The following is a 16,619-nucleotide window of genomic DNA, read 5'->3' on the forward strand; positions in this document are numbered from 1 at the left end:
CCAAGCTGTGTTTAGACGCATCATCCAATCCATGAGGAGACGTTGTATCGCAGTTGTGAACGCCCATGGAGGACACACCCGATATTGACATGATTTCATTAAGTTGTGACTCACAGTTTTTGATCATGGACATTGTCGTCGCATTTCCGGTGGAACCGATTCCATGACAAACATGATCTGTATGCTATAGCATCTTTAATGACAAGATAATTGAATACAATCGTTATTTCAAACCTATTTTCCAAAATGTTCAAATTATTGACTTTGAAACGAGTGTAAAGTTTTTATTTTTGTTGAGTTTACATCACGTGTACACAACCACACTCATACTCAGCGGAACAGTTCAAGAACACTTTACTTATTCCTTTTCCAAATTCAGCATACATTTTGCATTTTGTCCTCTTATGCAGTTAAGAGAAAAACATTCCAGATAAGATCAAAATAAATAACTATTATTGGGATCTTCTGTATTATACAGCAAACACAAATCCAGATAAGAACAAAGAAATAACTTCTTGCACTTCAGGTAAATGATGCAGTCTCTACATTATTGGGATATTGTGCATTTAACAGAAAAATATCCAGAAAAGAACAAATAAATAATATCTTGCACTATATAAAAATAAATAAATAAAAATCTCTGTATTATTGCAGTGTTTGTTGCATCATGCAACTTGCACTGCAACTTGCATGCTTATGTGCATCTGTGTTTATCAACTGGCAAAACTAAATATGTAAACATAAATGCTTTAACTAACTAAATAATTAAAACGGGAGCTACAGTGGTGCTTGAAAGTTTGTGAACCCTTTAGAATTTTCTATATTTCTGCATAAATATGACCGAAAACCTTATCAGATTTTCACACAAGTCCTAAAAGTAGATAAAGAGAACCCAGTTAAACAAATGAGACAAAAATATTATACTTGGTCATTTATTTATTGAGGAAATGATCCAATATAACATATCTGTGAGTGACAAAAGTATGTGAACCTCTAGGATTAGCAGTTAATTTGAAGGTGAAATTAGAGTCAGGTGTTTTCAATCAATGGGATGACAATCAGGTGTGAGTGGGCACCCTGTTTTATTTAAAGAACAGGGATCTATCAAAGTCTGATCTTCACAACACATGTTTGTGGAAGTGTATCATGGCACGAACAAAGGAGATTTCTGAGGACCTCAGAAAGAGCGTTGTTGATGCTCATCAGGCTGGAAAAGGTTACAAAACCATCTCTAAAGGGTTTGGACTCCACCAATCCACAATCAGACAGACTGTGTACAAATGGAGGAAATTCAAGACCACTGTTAGCCTCCCCAGGAGTGGTCGACCAACAAAGATCACTCCAAGAGCAAGGCATGTAATAGTCGGCAAGGTCACAAAGGACCCCAGGGTAACTTCTAAGCAACTGAAGGCCTCTCTCACATTGGCTAATGTGAATGTTCATGAGTCCACCATCAGGAGAACACTGAGCAACAATGGTGTGCATGGCAGGGTTGCAAGTAGAAAGCCACTGCTCTCCAAAAAGAACATTGCTGCTCATCTGCAGTTTGCTAAAGATCACGTGGACAAGCCAGAAGGCTATTGGAAAAATGTTTTGTGGACAGATGAGACCAAAATAGAACTTTTTGGTTTAAATGAGAAGCATTATGTTTGAAGAAAGGAAAACACTGCATTCCAGCATAAGAACCTTATCCCATCTGTGAAATATAGTGGTGGTAGTATCATGGTTTGGGCTTGTTTTGCTGCATCTGGGCCAGGATGGCTTGCCATCATTGATGGAACAATGAATTCTGAATTATACCAGCAAATTCTAAAGAAAAATGTCAGGGCATCTGTCCATGAATTGAATCTCAAGAGAAGGTGGGTCATGCAGCAAGACAACGACCCTAAGCACACAAGTCGTTCTACCAAAGAATGGTTAAAGGAGAATAAATTTAATGTTTTGGAATGGCCAAGTCAAAGTCCTGACCTTAATCCAATGGAAATGTTGTGAAAGGACCTGAAGCGAGTAGTTCATGTGAGGAAACCCACCAACAACCCAGAATTGAAGTTGTTCTGTATGGAGGAATGGGCTAAAATTCCTCCAAGCTGGTGTGCAGGACTGATCAGCAGTTACCGGAAACGTTTAGTTGCAGTTATTGCTGCACAAGGGGGTCACACCAGATACCGACAGCAAAGGTTCACATACTTTTGCCACTCACAGATCTGTAATATTGGATCATTTTCCTCAATAAATAAATGACCAAGTATAATATTTTTGTCTCATTTGTTTAACTGGGTTCTCTTTATCTACTTTTAGGACTTGTGTGAAAATCTGATGATGTTTTAGGTCATATTTATGCAGAAATATAGAAAATTCTAAAGGGTTCACAAACTTTCAAGCACCACTGTATCAGCATCTTTCCATGACTTTCCATGACTTCCCATGTTTATTGCATGTATCTGCCAGGGCTTTATTCTGTTGGCTACTACAGACAGTTAAAACTAGCACTCCAAAAAGACACGGGAGGGGAGGAGGAAATATAACACTTAGCTAAGCCTTCACTGAACACTGCAATAATTGTGTTGCGTGACACAGCTAAATATCAAACTTCTGGGCGCACTATACTTACTGTCGCGGTGGTGAAATAACTTCTAATGTCCTGTTTCTTTTTTGGTGGCAATGGCATTGTTGTCTCTTAAGCTTATAAAGTAGAACAGTGGTCAAATTCAGAATGACAAATTTATACAGTTTCGGGCCATTACGAGCCAGATGCGTTGCCACTTTCAGCACCACAGCACATGGACCTCTGCTTTCGCGTGAGGCTACCTGACTGTCACCACTGATGACCATCGCTCTGTTGCAGCCAATGAAATAGCGGCATGGGTCGTCATAGCTCCGAATACATCTCGGAACCTCTCATAAACAAAACGTTTAAATTAAGGCTACCACTGCGTAGTATATTGAAATATTACATTAATAAATGTAGATTTTCGCTATATTAAAATAAAATGGTAAATATTGGTAGGGACTATTTTGTATTCCCCAAATATTGATTGTGATATGTCCCTACCATCCCTATATAAATCTACGCCATTGCTCTGTACAGATGAAAGTGGACAAAGATTTAAAATGTTTAAATGACATTAATCAGTCAATTGACGAGATGATGATAAGGCTTACGTTTAAATGCAAACGGCATCTTTCAGTGGAATTGAAATGAAATCTTTAAATGTGAAGAGTCCCTTTCAGTTTTGGGAATAACTTTACTTCTGACTGAGATATGTATGTGCAAAGGAGAAACATAAGTATTGGAACAGTTAATCTTAAAGTAAATTTCAGGAAATAACACTTCATATTTGGTTGCATATTCCATAATATTTGATTGCATATAGGAACCCCACGGTTTCTTTCAGTTGTTGTTTGTTTTGGCAGCTGTCTCCCTTCTGTCTCCTCTTCAGTAGGTGAAATGCATGCTCAAGATGTTTCTGTAGACTTCTGAATTCATTCTGCTGCTACCATCATGAGTACATCATCAATAAAGTTTAGTGAGCCTGTTCCAGTCTTGAAAGCCCAAGCTATGCCGGCCCCACCGTACTTGACCGATGGGCTAATCCTTCCTTTCTCCACTTTGGCTTTTCCATCACTTTGGTAGAAGTTAATCTTGGTTCCAGATCTTTTGTGGCTTATCACTGTAATTCTTTACAAACTCTAATCTGGCCTTCTGATTCCTACTGCCGATGACTGGTTTGCATCTTGTGGTATGGTCTCTATATGTCTGCTCTCAAAGTCTTCAAACAGTGGATTGTTATACCTTCACCCCTGCCCTATGGAGGTTATCTGTGATGTCACTAACTGTTATTTTTTACTTCTTCTTCACAGCTCTTACCATCTATCTGTCATCAATTGTGGTTATCTGTGGCCAGCATGGTCGATGTCTGGTACACCAGTGATTTCATTCTTCTTTTAGGACATTCCAGTTGTTGTATTTGCTATGCTCAATGCTTATGCAATGGCTTTGATAGATTTTCTGTCTTTTCTCCCAAAGACAGCTCTCTGGTCTTCATGTTAGTTTATCCTTTTTTTAACAACAAATTCAGCCTTCACAGTCAAAATCCAGGGCTAAGAACATTCAGAGCTTAAACAGTTAATCAAACAGGGCACACCTGGCCAGTAAGAAACACCTGTCAGTCACATGTTCTAATATTTTTGATCACCTGATAAAAGAGTGAGTTCAAACCTCATATTCATCTCATATTAATCTTTCCATTGTCTTCAGTGTATAGCAAAAACAAAAGAATTGGCCTTGCCATTCCAATAGAGAGGACTGTTGGAAATGTCAAAATTTGACTATCTGATTGGTTTTCCCAGACCACCACACGCTGTCAGAAATGGGTTACAGTAGGAGTCCAGTTCTGTCCCCCAAGGTACGATCTTCACTAACGTACCCCTCAGGACTCATTATTGGACTTCAAGGTAACTATGTGTACCTTTTTAGGGTCAAAAAAGGTACATATATGTTCCCAATCAGTATATAAATGGTACAACTAAGTACCTTAAAGGGTACTGCCTTAGTGATAAGCCGGTGTACCCCTAAAGATACAATATGGTACTTTAAGGTACAGTAAGGTACTTTGGGCAGCATTACACCTGACTGTTGGGTGTAGTGGTTTGTACTTCCGCCTCACAGCAAGAAGGTTCTGGGTTCAAGCTCAGCAGCCAACAGGGGCTTTTCTGTGTGGAGCTTGCATGTTCTCCCCGTGTCTGCGTGGGTTTCCTCCAGGTGCTCCGGTCTCCCCCACAGTCCAAAGACATGCGGCTAGGTTAACATGGGGTGGCCTTGCACTGAAGTGCCCTTGAGCAAGGCACCTAACCCTCAACTGCTCCCTGGGCACTGTAGCATAGCTGCCCACTGCTCTGGGTATGTGTGTGTGCTCATTGCTCACTTGTATGTGTGCATGCGTGTGTTCACTGCTTCAGATGGGTTAAATGCAGAGGATGAATCTCATTGTGCTTGAGTGTGCATGTGACAAATAAAGGCTTCTTTATTTTCTAAGAATGCATAGTTCTAGTCATGGACAAAAACAAACAAACATTATTTAATGCAGCTGTATTTCTTTGTTAATACTACTTGTGGTTTATTAATGCAGTCAATAGCACTGGTTACAGGAACCTTTCCACGCATGTCTGTATCAGCCATTTCAATATCAGCACAACTAATGCCAAAAACATTCAGTTCACAGACTCCTGCAGTATTTCTGCTGTCACCATTTACTCAGTCTGTTTAGATGGGAACAGAATCCGAGTTCAGAGAGAACGAAAAGGAGGGAATTACTCAATAAAGGACCTGTGAGTGAGGAGCAGTTCAGGAGTGGAAACACAGCTGATTTTGGTTAGAGCTTAGTAAAGCGGCACTTCAGAGTGGTTTTTGTCTGATGTGCACTTCTGATATGTATTTATTTCATTTTCCATTCTTTTGCACAGACCATTGAAATGCAATGCCTTTAGTGGTGATATCTGTCCCTTGTTGAACAAAGTTTAAATGCCTTTTGTACACACAATTTACGTTTGTCTGAGTCTAGATATGAGTAGAAGCTGAGCTTGCATAGCCAAAGCAAATTAAAATTAGGCTTCTGCTAGGCAATGACTGTTTAATATATAGGCGTAATGAACTAGAAATTCCTTTCTAGATTTGGAGTGCCTTTGAAGCATTAGTGAGTCCATGGCACAAGAAATATGAATATGCCTCATGGACTGGGTATTTTTCCTGCCGCCTCAATCACAATTTTTTTTTTTTCCTGACAATGTGGTGATGAGTTTCAGTGTAATCTTCATGCCCCGTGTTGACCTTTGTTTGAGCTTTAATGAGGGTCTGAAGCAGCAGGAAGACCATAGAGCTCTATTTTTGGACTTGAAAAGACTGAATATAGCTGTTATCCAGCCACATTCAAACCATCATCATGCGCTCTTGATGATGGTTTGGCAGGCTGGACCAATAAATCCAGTTTAAAATGGTCAAGTCCACAAAGAGTGTTACACAGAAATGGCTTTGCACTTGTGAGATGTATCATGTCTAGGAGATGTAAAATAATCACACAACAGATGTTTAATAGATGCTACTGTATTTGAAAGACAAGTTGATATACTTTATATTATCTACTAAATATCAACAATTATAAATTGGAGAGGGCGGCACGGTGGTGTAGTGGTTAGCGCTGTCGCCTCACAGCAAGAAGGTCCTGGGTTCGAGCCCCGGGGCCGGCGAGGGCCTTTCTGTGCGGAGTTTGCATGTTCTCCCCGTGTCCGCGTGGGTTTCCTCCGGGTGCTCCGGTTTCCCCCACAGTCCAAAGACATGCAGGTTAGGTTAACTGGTGACTCTAAATTGACCGTAGGTGTGAATGTGAGTGTGAATGGTTGTCTGTGTCTATGTGTCAGCCCTGTGATGACCTGGCGACTTGTCCAGGGTGTACCCCGCCTTTCGCCCGTAGTCAGCTGGGATAGGCTCCAGCTTGCCTGCGACCCTGTAGAAGGATAAAGCGGCTAGAGATAATGAGATGAGATGAGATAAATTGGAGAAGCTGTTAATGGGCTGGTTCATGACAGTCAACTGGAAGGTTATTGTCTGTAGGTGGCTTGTTGATGGATGTTGTAGACCATCCAAATTATAGTGTTACCTCAAATAGGTATTGCAAATTTTTAAAGTCACCTTTACATTTAATTCATTAAAATGGATGGTGTCAAATCACAAATAAGGCATATTTATACTACACAAAGTACCAGACACTTTGGCCCATGAACAATTGAACTGTGCTTTTCTGTTGATGAGGAGTATTCTCGTTACATAGCTTTTAGTACCCACTCAAGATAGGAACCAACAAGACAAGAAGCCTTTATTTATCACACATACACTCAAGCACAGACAGTGAAATACAGCGCCCAGGGAGCAGTTGGGGGTCAAGTGCCTTGCTCAAGGACAATTCAGCCCAACCTTCAGGCCATGGCTGCCCCATGTTAACCTAACCACATGTCTTTGAACTGTGGGGGAAACCGGAGCACCCAGAGGAAACCCACGCAAACTCATGGAGAACATGCAAACTCCACACAGAAAGGCCCCCATCAGCCATTGGGCTCAAACCCAGAACCTTCTTGCTGTAAGGCGACAGTGCAAACCACTACACCACCATGGTCTGATTCATTTTCCATTTCCATTTATTGACTAACTGAAAAATGAGAAAATAGGAAAAAAAAAACAACATGATGTCAAAATTGGTTGAAATGTGGACATGGTGCATGTTGTTTTAAAACTTGCCTGTATAATTTACAAAAAAAATCTGTAAATTAATTAATTCACTCATTTTATATACCACTTATCCACTGTGGGTTGGGAAGGGAAGCTGGAGCCAATCCCAGCTGACATTGGGCAAAAAGTTGGGAGCCAATCAGGGAACCAATGTGGCTGGGTCACTAATCTATCACGGGGCTAACACGGCTAACACTTCTTCCATGTGGATAGTATATTATATATATGGACAGTGATATCATTGTACTAAATTTGTCAGCTGTCCATCACTAGTGATGATGACTGCTTCATTAGGATGTGCAGAAATGCAGATGGGCTGCGAGGCCCGCACCAGAGCGACAGAGCCGTCTGCAGTGGCGGCAAGAACAGCCCGACCGAGCCGCCACGGAACGTCTGGTCTCATGAGCTCCCACACACTATTCACCTTTCCTAATGAAGTGCCTTGCACAGTAAGGTAAGATAAACGATGTTGTGCCCCCATCATGTTGTCTCTCTGGACCTCTAGACCCAATGCCAAGTGGTCCACAAAAGTGCCACAGACCTGATGGGTATGGAAGTTGCCCCACAGTGACAACTGACTTGCCGAGTGATGCTATCTGTTGACCATTTGAGTGACTCTACTGCATGCCATCTGGTGGTGTGCCATTGACCCTGTTGAGTTCATCTGCCAGATTGCACCAAAAAGCGCCCTGCTGCCAGCGCCTTATTGGTGATGTACTATTTAACCCATAGCTGGAACCTAGGAAGATGCTACCACTCCAGGTCAGAGTGGACCTGGGAACAATGGTGATTGAGGGGTAACTCCACTTTCCCCGATACTCAAGTCCTCCTGGACCTGAGACTCACCACTGGTTGCAGTTTAAAATCATACCCAGGACTAATTGTACCAAATTAGTGTATCAGTGTATCAAATGATGATGCAGATGATGCACTTTTAGTAACTTTTTGTGTTGACAATATACTTTAGCTGATGGAAAATAAGATAAAACTGGTTTCCAGTGTTCTGTTGGGGCCAGTTCATGTTTCTGAGCCATGGAAAAATGTTCATAATGTCCTATAATAGTTCTTTCTTTTACTCATTCAGATTCAGACCACAATTTGGAGATTGGGGGTGCTTGCATTGTGGTGTGGGGTGTGTGTGTGTGTGTGTGTGTGTGTGAGAGAGAGAGAGAGAGAGAGAGAGAGAGAGTGTTGAAACAGCTTGTCACTCTCAATACTTTCACATTTGTTACCTGAGAAGTTTGGCTTCATATCCCTCCATGTGCTAATGGGAATAACATTCATGGTACATTAATTCTTTCGACCTCACCACATTTTTCTCCAAACCAAGACTTTGTTGTATGTATGTTCTGTGGAAGAACATGTATTAGCTTCCTGTTACTCATACTGAGAAGGTGTGCTCTTGCCCTCTTGAAGAACACTTGACTCAACTGAGTCACACTAAATGGTTTAACAGCTCACCATGTCTTTGGCCGAGATGCTGAAAAAGAGCCATAAATCAATGCAAAATAGCAGCTTTCTCTCTCAGTAACACAGGTCTCCGGTATCTGTATCCTCAGCTGAACTTCCATGGGGGGAAAAAATAAAATGGCAGAGACAGCAAAAATGTCAGTAATCATCACAATATCCGTGACCATCAAAATATTAGCACCATCTGAATCCATTTAGTTAATATTGTTACCAGACCTATGCTGATTGTTGAAGAAGTTCAACCTCAGTTTACTTTTTGCAGAAAAGGAGTATATGTGTAGCATGCTGAAGCTATTCTTCAGGGCTTAGGGTCCCGACATTTGACCTCTGGTGTGAAGCCTAGCACCGACATCTGGATCTGTAATAAACAAGTATCGAGTGTCAGTCCACTGACCGACTGTCGTCTGTGCTACTGAAGAGACAAGTGTACAGCATTAAGCCCTACTGTCATACATATAAAGCCCCTTAACATCATCAAGCAGTTCATGTGCATGACATGTTTAAGCATGTTAGGAGCTTGCTGAAAGGCCAAACCGTTTCTCATCTCATCTCATCTCATTATCTCTAGCCGCTTTATCCTGTTCTACAGGGTCGCAGGCAAGCTGGAGCCTATCCCAGCTGACTACGGGCGAAAGGCGGGGTACACCCTGGACAAGTCGCCAGGTCATCACAGGGCTGACACATAGACACAGACAACCATTCACACTCACATTCACACCTACGGTCAATTTAGAGTCACCAGTTAACCTAACCTGCATGTCTTTGGACTGTGGGGGAAACCGGAGCACCCGGAGGAAACCCACGCAGACACGGGGAGAACATGCAAAATCCGCACAGAAAGGCCCTCGCCGGCCACAGGGCTCGAACCCGGACCTTCTTGCTGTGAGGCGACAGCGCTAACCACTACACCACCGTGGCACCCACCCGTTTGTCATCATCATGGATAATGTATACTTAAGTGGCACAGGGCTTTGTGGTGGATAAGAAAGTCTTAACACTAGACTTCAAGTTTTATTAGGTATATGCGCCAAATACACTGAAATAAATTGTTGTAAGTGTGAAGGAAAGCTTTAAAAGATTAGACCACTTTGAACAGTCAAAGAAGTCTCATTGCCAGCTTAAATAGACAAAAGCTGTTCCTTTAATGAAAATCTAACATTTGATGGCAGGAATTTTCCTTGCAAATAAAATACAGGCAAAAGTCAAAAAATCGTCATGCTTTTCCAGAAGAAAGGAACTTGTTGTTTTTTAATCTGCCTACAGAACCATTTCAGCTAATATTGCTTTACTGCTGTCTCAGTTGTTTTTCTTTTGGCTTTATAGACTCTCTAAAGGTACAAGGTCCCTCTTTAGGGGTTTCAGAATACCTTAGTGAAGGGAACTCCACTCTCAGGCCGAACGTTTGGTACTCCAAATGTTCTTAGTGCTTTATAAAGTTATTTGCTGACATTTATAGGTCCACAGTGCCCTTAAGATGTCATGTAATGTTGAGCTCAAGAGGATTTTCTTCCTCCTTGGAGTCCCTCAAAGATTTGGCATCCGCTATACAAAATGCAGAACGTATAAGGGCTCCTGGTAGAGCCGTACTCTCTGGAAGGTGAAATGATTCCTCGATGAGGTTTTTGGTTTAACACAAGGCCTGCTGTGTGCCTGTCACAAAAGAGTACTTGTTGAATCTTTCTACCACAACGTTTGAATGTCGTGTGTAGGGATCTGCTGATGTGTGTGTATGTGTGTCTTTTCTCACTACAGCAGATTCTTATTTTCTAACAGTTGCAAGCCAGTGTTAATGGGAATAATATGTTTAGTGCTGTGTCCCTTTGGATGACAGCACACAGACATAGAGCCTTACATATCACACACTCTTGCATGCATGCTTTCACAGATAAAACACATGAAATCTACATAAGACACTTTTGCCTGGATAAATGTTGATATTTTAGTCATGGTATTGGACTTTTTTTCCAATGCTACCAAAAATCTACTAACATTTACTGAGCAAATAGTGAGCAGTCTACTGATAGCTACATGATATCTTTGGGCTCTTTTTGTTGGTTTCCAAGAGGCAAGTAAGGAATAATATATGACAGGGTGCGTTGTGGGCAGGATGGTAGCACAGCATACCATATAACATTGCAGCTTCACAGCTCCAGGTTTCCTGGTTTGATCTTAAAGTGCATATTCTGGACCAATTTCAGTTTTTTTTTTTTTTATATGAAAGTATGTCCCTTTACACACTCATCCAGAAGGGTAATTTTGCACAAGGCCATCTGTCTACAGCAGAAAAAAATAAAATAACAAAACGCATCTGGAAAAATCCTAAGGGAGTCTGGAGCCGGATTGGTGACGTCACCTGTGGAAGCGCCAGCAGGCTGCGAGAGCTTGGACGGTTTCAGTGCACAGCCTGTGTAGACCAAGCGCTCCCATTTCTCTCTCATTGTCCGGTCTTTTGGAAAACGATGAGTACTAATCCCATCAAGATTGGTGTTGCTACACCCTCCTGCGATACATCTGTTAACCATTTTAATAATTACGTGATAATGTTGAAGAAATTTGCAGAAAACCACCAGGTCGTTTTCTCAAACAAACCAGCGCTGACGTAGGATTCAGAAGGAGGCATCCCGCACGTGACGTCACAAAAATCAATGTTTCCCGGGAAATCCAAATGGCAATTTTTTTCAGAGGCGGACCAATTCGCCTCAAATGGCTTGATTTCAACTGAATTTTTCTGGTATTGTGCAATGTAAAAAAATTGCAGAGAATGCAAAATGTGACAGATATTTGACCAAAGTTTAATATAAAATAGGAGGATTACATTGCTCTTGCTCCTGGGTAAGATCAGGTTACTGGCTCTAAACAGAGTTTGATGTGTTCTTCCTGAGTCTGCATGGGGTTTCTTGAGATTTTCTGGTTTCCTCTCACCTCCCAAAAACATGCTTGCAGGTGGATTGGCTCAGATCAGTTGCCCCTTGATGTGAATGTGTGCATGGATTAGTTTCCATCCTGGGTGTGTTCTCACTTCTCACCTAGGCCCTGTCCACACAGCAATGGATTCAGGTGAATCTGATAAAATTGTTTATCGTTTCGGCCTGGCGTCCACATGGCACCGGCGTTTTGGGTGCCCCAAAACGAAATCTTTTGAGAACGGGTTCCAGAGTGGAAAAATCTGGCAACGGCGCTGTTGCGAAGTCGTCTGGATGAGTAGAATGGATTTGTTTACGATGACGTCACAACCACATGACTGTGAGTGCTTGGGTAGAAGTGTAACGAACTCGATGCGAGTTGTCAACAAATCCTATAACTTGGTTCATGAAACGCGCTTACAAAATATTTTCACTGTGAATATTTGTGTAATGGTGCAAAGTGAGAGAGAGAGTGAGAGAATAGCCCTTAGGGCAGAGTCTTTAGTCCAAACACTGCGGAAGCAGTATAACCAAAACCGCGCACCGCCCGTGCGCTTTCCAAAAACAAAAACAATCCCGCTAGCAAAAATAGGGGAAAAAAAGGAGCAATCTCACCTCTTCAGATATTGGTTTAAGTCCGACAATACATTCCTCAAAAAGGGCGTAGAACAGACCTGGGCATTTTACGGCCCGCGGGCCGCATCCGGCCCTTTGGTTCATTCTGACCGGCCCGCGTAAGGTTAATTAGAAATTACAAAATAAACAGATTTTCTAATTTTACCTCATGCATGGACTGAATGTGCATTGCTTTTATTTTGAAGTTGTGTTCAACAAAAACGCAATGCGCGCGACATGAACATGACATGAAATCCCACGAAACCTAATCCCGCGATAACTACTTCCGTAATTTGTCCAGACCAACCACAAACTTGTACGTCATCCTTCAAACGGTCCAGCCAGTCACATAGTGTGACGTCACCAGCAGGCGCCGGAGCCCAAGCCAATCTGTAGATCTGATTCCTACACCGAATCGACTGATGATCATCTGTCAGCTGTGCTTCGCATCTCCACCTCAGACATTCAACCTGACTCTGATGCACTCGTTAAAGACCAACAGAGACTAGATTTCTCTCACTGAACAAATAAAAAACTGAAAAACACCAAATGAGGTGATTAGACCACAAATGTGGGCATCATTATTATAATATGATGTATCTTGTTTGATATTTGGAGTAGAAAGACAATATTGTGATGTCTTTATTGTGTTTTGGGGTGAATGTGACTGAAAAAAAATGGTACAAACGTTCACATTTTGTTAACCATTGTTTTGGGAAATTTGATTGAATAAATTACTTTTTTTTTTGTAAGGCAACCTCGTTTTTTCCATACTCTTACCAGTCTTAGCAGCTTGTAAAAACAATGTTATTTATTGCTTTATATAAAGAAATACAATTAACATGATGCAGAATTTAGTTCAGCCTTTTGGTCCGGCCCTCCACAAAATTTTCTGTTTCTCATGTGGCCCCATGGAAAAAATAATTGCCCACCCCTGGCGTAGAAGAACAAAGTAATCCATCAACGTGTAGCATTCAATTTATTCTGGACCATTAAAGAATTCTGGAGGATATCAGAATGTTGGCGTACCGGCTTCCGTCTACCCCCGTTCATTCCTCTTTCCGCGTCTCCATTCAAAAAACGAGCACGTGATTTAACCCTTTGGTGACTGACCCCTTGAAAATGGTTCCTCCAGGAACGATGACGTTTCAGTTGTCAAGACAACAGAAAAACTAAAATACAAGAGCATTTTGTTTTGTGCACAAGGGCATTGTGACGTATCTTTCTGTTTTTGTATTTTAGTTTTTCCGTTGTCTTGACAACTGAAACATCATCGTTCCTGGAGGAACCATTTTCAAGGGGTCAGTCACCAAAGGGTTAAAGGGACTATATCCATAGGATAGGGAGTGAGAAGGTGTGTGCGTGTGACAGTGACAGGGTGAGTGACAGGGAAGAACCTAGGCTCATGCTCGCCCTGAATTTCTCTTAAAGTGAAGGCAGAAGAACGTTCAGCGCCTGGCCAGGCTTTCTATGTATTAATTTACATAGATGTTTTAATATGAAATATAAATTGACTGTACATTGTATAAAAACTGTACATTGACAACAAAAAGCACACACACGTTGTTTCATCCGCTATATTCTCGGAAGGAAGTTACTCGGTAACCACGGAAACATTTTGCGCACATGCATTTCAACTACCGTGAAAGAAAACCGCAAACATTTCTCGCTAGTGTGGACAGATGCACTAAACTGTACCGGTATACTTTGTATCGATACAGTTATACCACTTTCGTACCGGTATATATGTGAACACAGCTTTAGAGTAGCTGGGTGAGCTAATCCGCATGTCTTTGGACTGTGGGAGGAAGCCGGAGCAGCCACAGCAAAACCCATGCAGGCACAAGGAGAACATGCAAACTCCATGCATAAAGACCCCAGTCAGCCGCGAGGTTTGAACCCAGAACCTTCGTGCTGTGAGGTCACAGTGCGAACCACTGTACCAGTGTGTTGCCCCCAAGATAAATCAATTAAATAATAATAATAATAATAACTTTTCCATTGAAAAACAACTTTTTTTTTGGGGGGGGGGTTGTTTGTTTTTGTGCTTGTGTATCAATGTCATCTTATATCTTTAAAAATTATGATATATTACACTGTATATGTTTAGTGCTGCAAATATCTATACTGGAGTTAAACTTAAAGTGTGCGCAGCTAAAACTTGAATCATTATTTATTTATACATACCCCATCACTCTGCCCCCAAAAACACTTGAAAACAAATGTAAGCGGTTCTATTTCTGAAAATATAAACAAGCTACAACCCTTCTAGGTTAAATCCTGTAAACATAGCATTTCAACATATAAAAAAAACCCTCAAAGTTAAAAAAAAAAAAACATTACATTACAGGCATTTACAGTAGCAGATGCTCTTATTCAGAGTGATGTACAACATACCCAGAGCAGCCTGGGGTAAGGTGCCTTGCTCAAGGACACTTCAGCCATTCCTGCTGGTCCAGGGAATTGAACTAGCAAAACTGCGTCTCTAACCATTAGGCCATAGCTCCCCCATATATAAATATCCATCCATCCATAACCGCAAGCTGGAGCCTATCCCAGCTGACTATGGATGAGAGGCAGGGTACACCCTGGACAAGTTGCCAGATCATCGTAGAGCTGACACATATGCCGCTTTTCCACTACAAACGTGGCTGAGTTGGGCTGAGCCGTGCCGTGCTGAGTTGGGCTGAATCAAGCTGAGTGGGGCTGTTGGAGTTGCATTTCGACTACAACCGCGCTGAACCGTGCTGGCTGGAAGTGGGTGGACACATTGGGTGGAGTTAGCGAAAGTGGGTGGACGTCACGTGATGTCGTTAAGCAGCGCAAACAGTGACATCAGTGATCTTTTAAGCGGTAGTCTCACGACCCGAATAGTAAACAATAAACATGGAGGACATGGAGTCGTTAGTGTTGCTGATCTTGGTTCTGTGGCTTGTTGTCACCGACAACGCCAACAGATACTGGCAAGAGCGTATAGATGAGGCGAGGCGCATAAGGCTTCAGAAATTCTCGTAATTCTTCTTCTTCCGGGTTTACGGTGTTTACAGATCCCAGCGTGCTCGCGGGGCGTGTGTGGGCATGTGAGGACACTCCTCCTCACCAATCAGTGCACAGGGGAGTGTCTGCTCACGCCCCCAGCCCCACTCGGCTCGCTTTGGCTCGCTTCAGCCCCACTCCAAAACGGTGCGAGTTTTAGGGGCTAAGCAGGGCTGAAGCGAGCCGAGTCGTGCTGTTCTTTGGTAGTCGAAACGCGAGCCGTGTCGGGCTGAAGTGAGCTGAAGCGAGCTGAAGTGAGCTGAAAAAGAGTAGTGGAAAAGGGCCAATAGAGACACAACCATTCACACTCACACCTACGGTCAATTTAGAGCCACCAATTAGCCTAACCTGCATGTCTTTGGACTGTGGGGAAAAACCGAGCACCCAGAGGAAACCCACACAGACACGGGGAGAACATGCAAACTCCACACAGAAAGGCCCCCGTCAACCACTGGGCTCAAACCCAGAACCTTCTTGCTGTGAGGCAACAGTGCTAACCACTCCACCACCGTGCCACCGCAGTTACTAAGGATTAATGAATAAATGCTGTTCCTGTTCAAACACAGTCTTCTCTGTCCACAAGCTTCATATCTGGCTGCTTGCACCTACATGCAATTAAAAACCTCCCACTTGCGTAGCTTTTTTGTTGTGTCCTGCAGGATCCCAATCCCGATGTACACCTAGTCTCACCCAGATACCCTGTGAGCCTTTCGAGCAAACTTTGTAAAAAAGTAACTAAAGCTAATAGCACACATCATTTGTATTTGTTCATTCAGAAGAACATATTCATATTCAGTACATATTCAAAGCGGGAAGAGTATTGTTGAACAAAGTAGACATGTACACCAAACAGTACACCATTACAACTCTATTATGAACCACTTGTTATCTTGAAAAAACAACTGTGTGTACATTTTCTTTAGGTTGTTGGTTGGAGCTCCATTGGAAACAAATGGCCAGCAGAAGACAGGTGATGTGTATAAATGTTCATTAAGCAGAAGAGTTCCAGGCCCCAGCTGCACAAAGCTCAATTTAGGTACTTTATCTCCACTACACATTGTGATTTATACCTGTAGAGGCATCATAACTCGTTACAGTGCCAGGGTTATTACATCACAAAACGTCTCTTTGACAAGTGGGTTAATCTTAGGGATGTGGTTTTGGGTAAAGTGTAACCAGGCAGCTTTTGGTGTGAAAAGCTATAGGGGGGACCATTACTGTGATTCATTCTTTCCTCTGTTTATTTACATTTCCACATCTGTTCATGCATGTGTCACACATCTGTGTGAGATTGTATATGTGGATGCAGCAGTATG

The 16,619-nt window shown here is 42.1% G+C and overlaps 1 protein-coding gene across 2 annotated transcripts in view; it reads left to right on the top strand.

Moving 5' to 3' along the window:
* The window catches only part of itga11a (integrin, alpha 11a), a 133,037-nt gene that overhangs the window by 24,456 nt on the left and 91,962 nt on the right, over positions 1 to 16,619 (top strand). For both annotated transcript variants that reach the window (XM_060912055.1, XM_060912056.1), the window contains exon 3: positions 16,227 to 16,339. In XM_060912055.1, coding sequence (XP_060768038.1) covers positions 16,227 to 16,339 — 113 coding nt within the window. The remainder of the gene's footprint in view (positions 1 to 16,226; positions 16,340 to 16,619) is intronic.

Source organism: Neoarius graeffei, chromosome 27 (genome assembly GCF_027579695.1).
Source record: "Neoarius graeffei isolate fNeoGra1 chromosome 27, fNeoGra1.pri, whole genome shotgun sequence".
Taxonomy (NCBI): domain Eukaryota; kingdom Metazoa; phylum Chordata; class Actinopteri; order Siluriformes; family Ariidae; genus Neoarius; species Neoarius graeffei.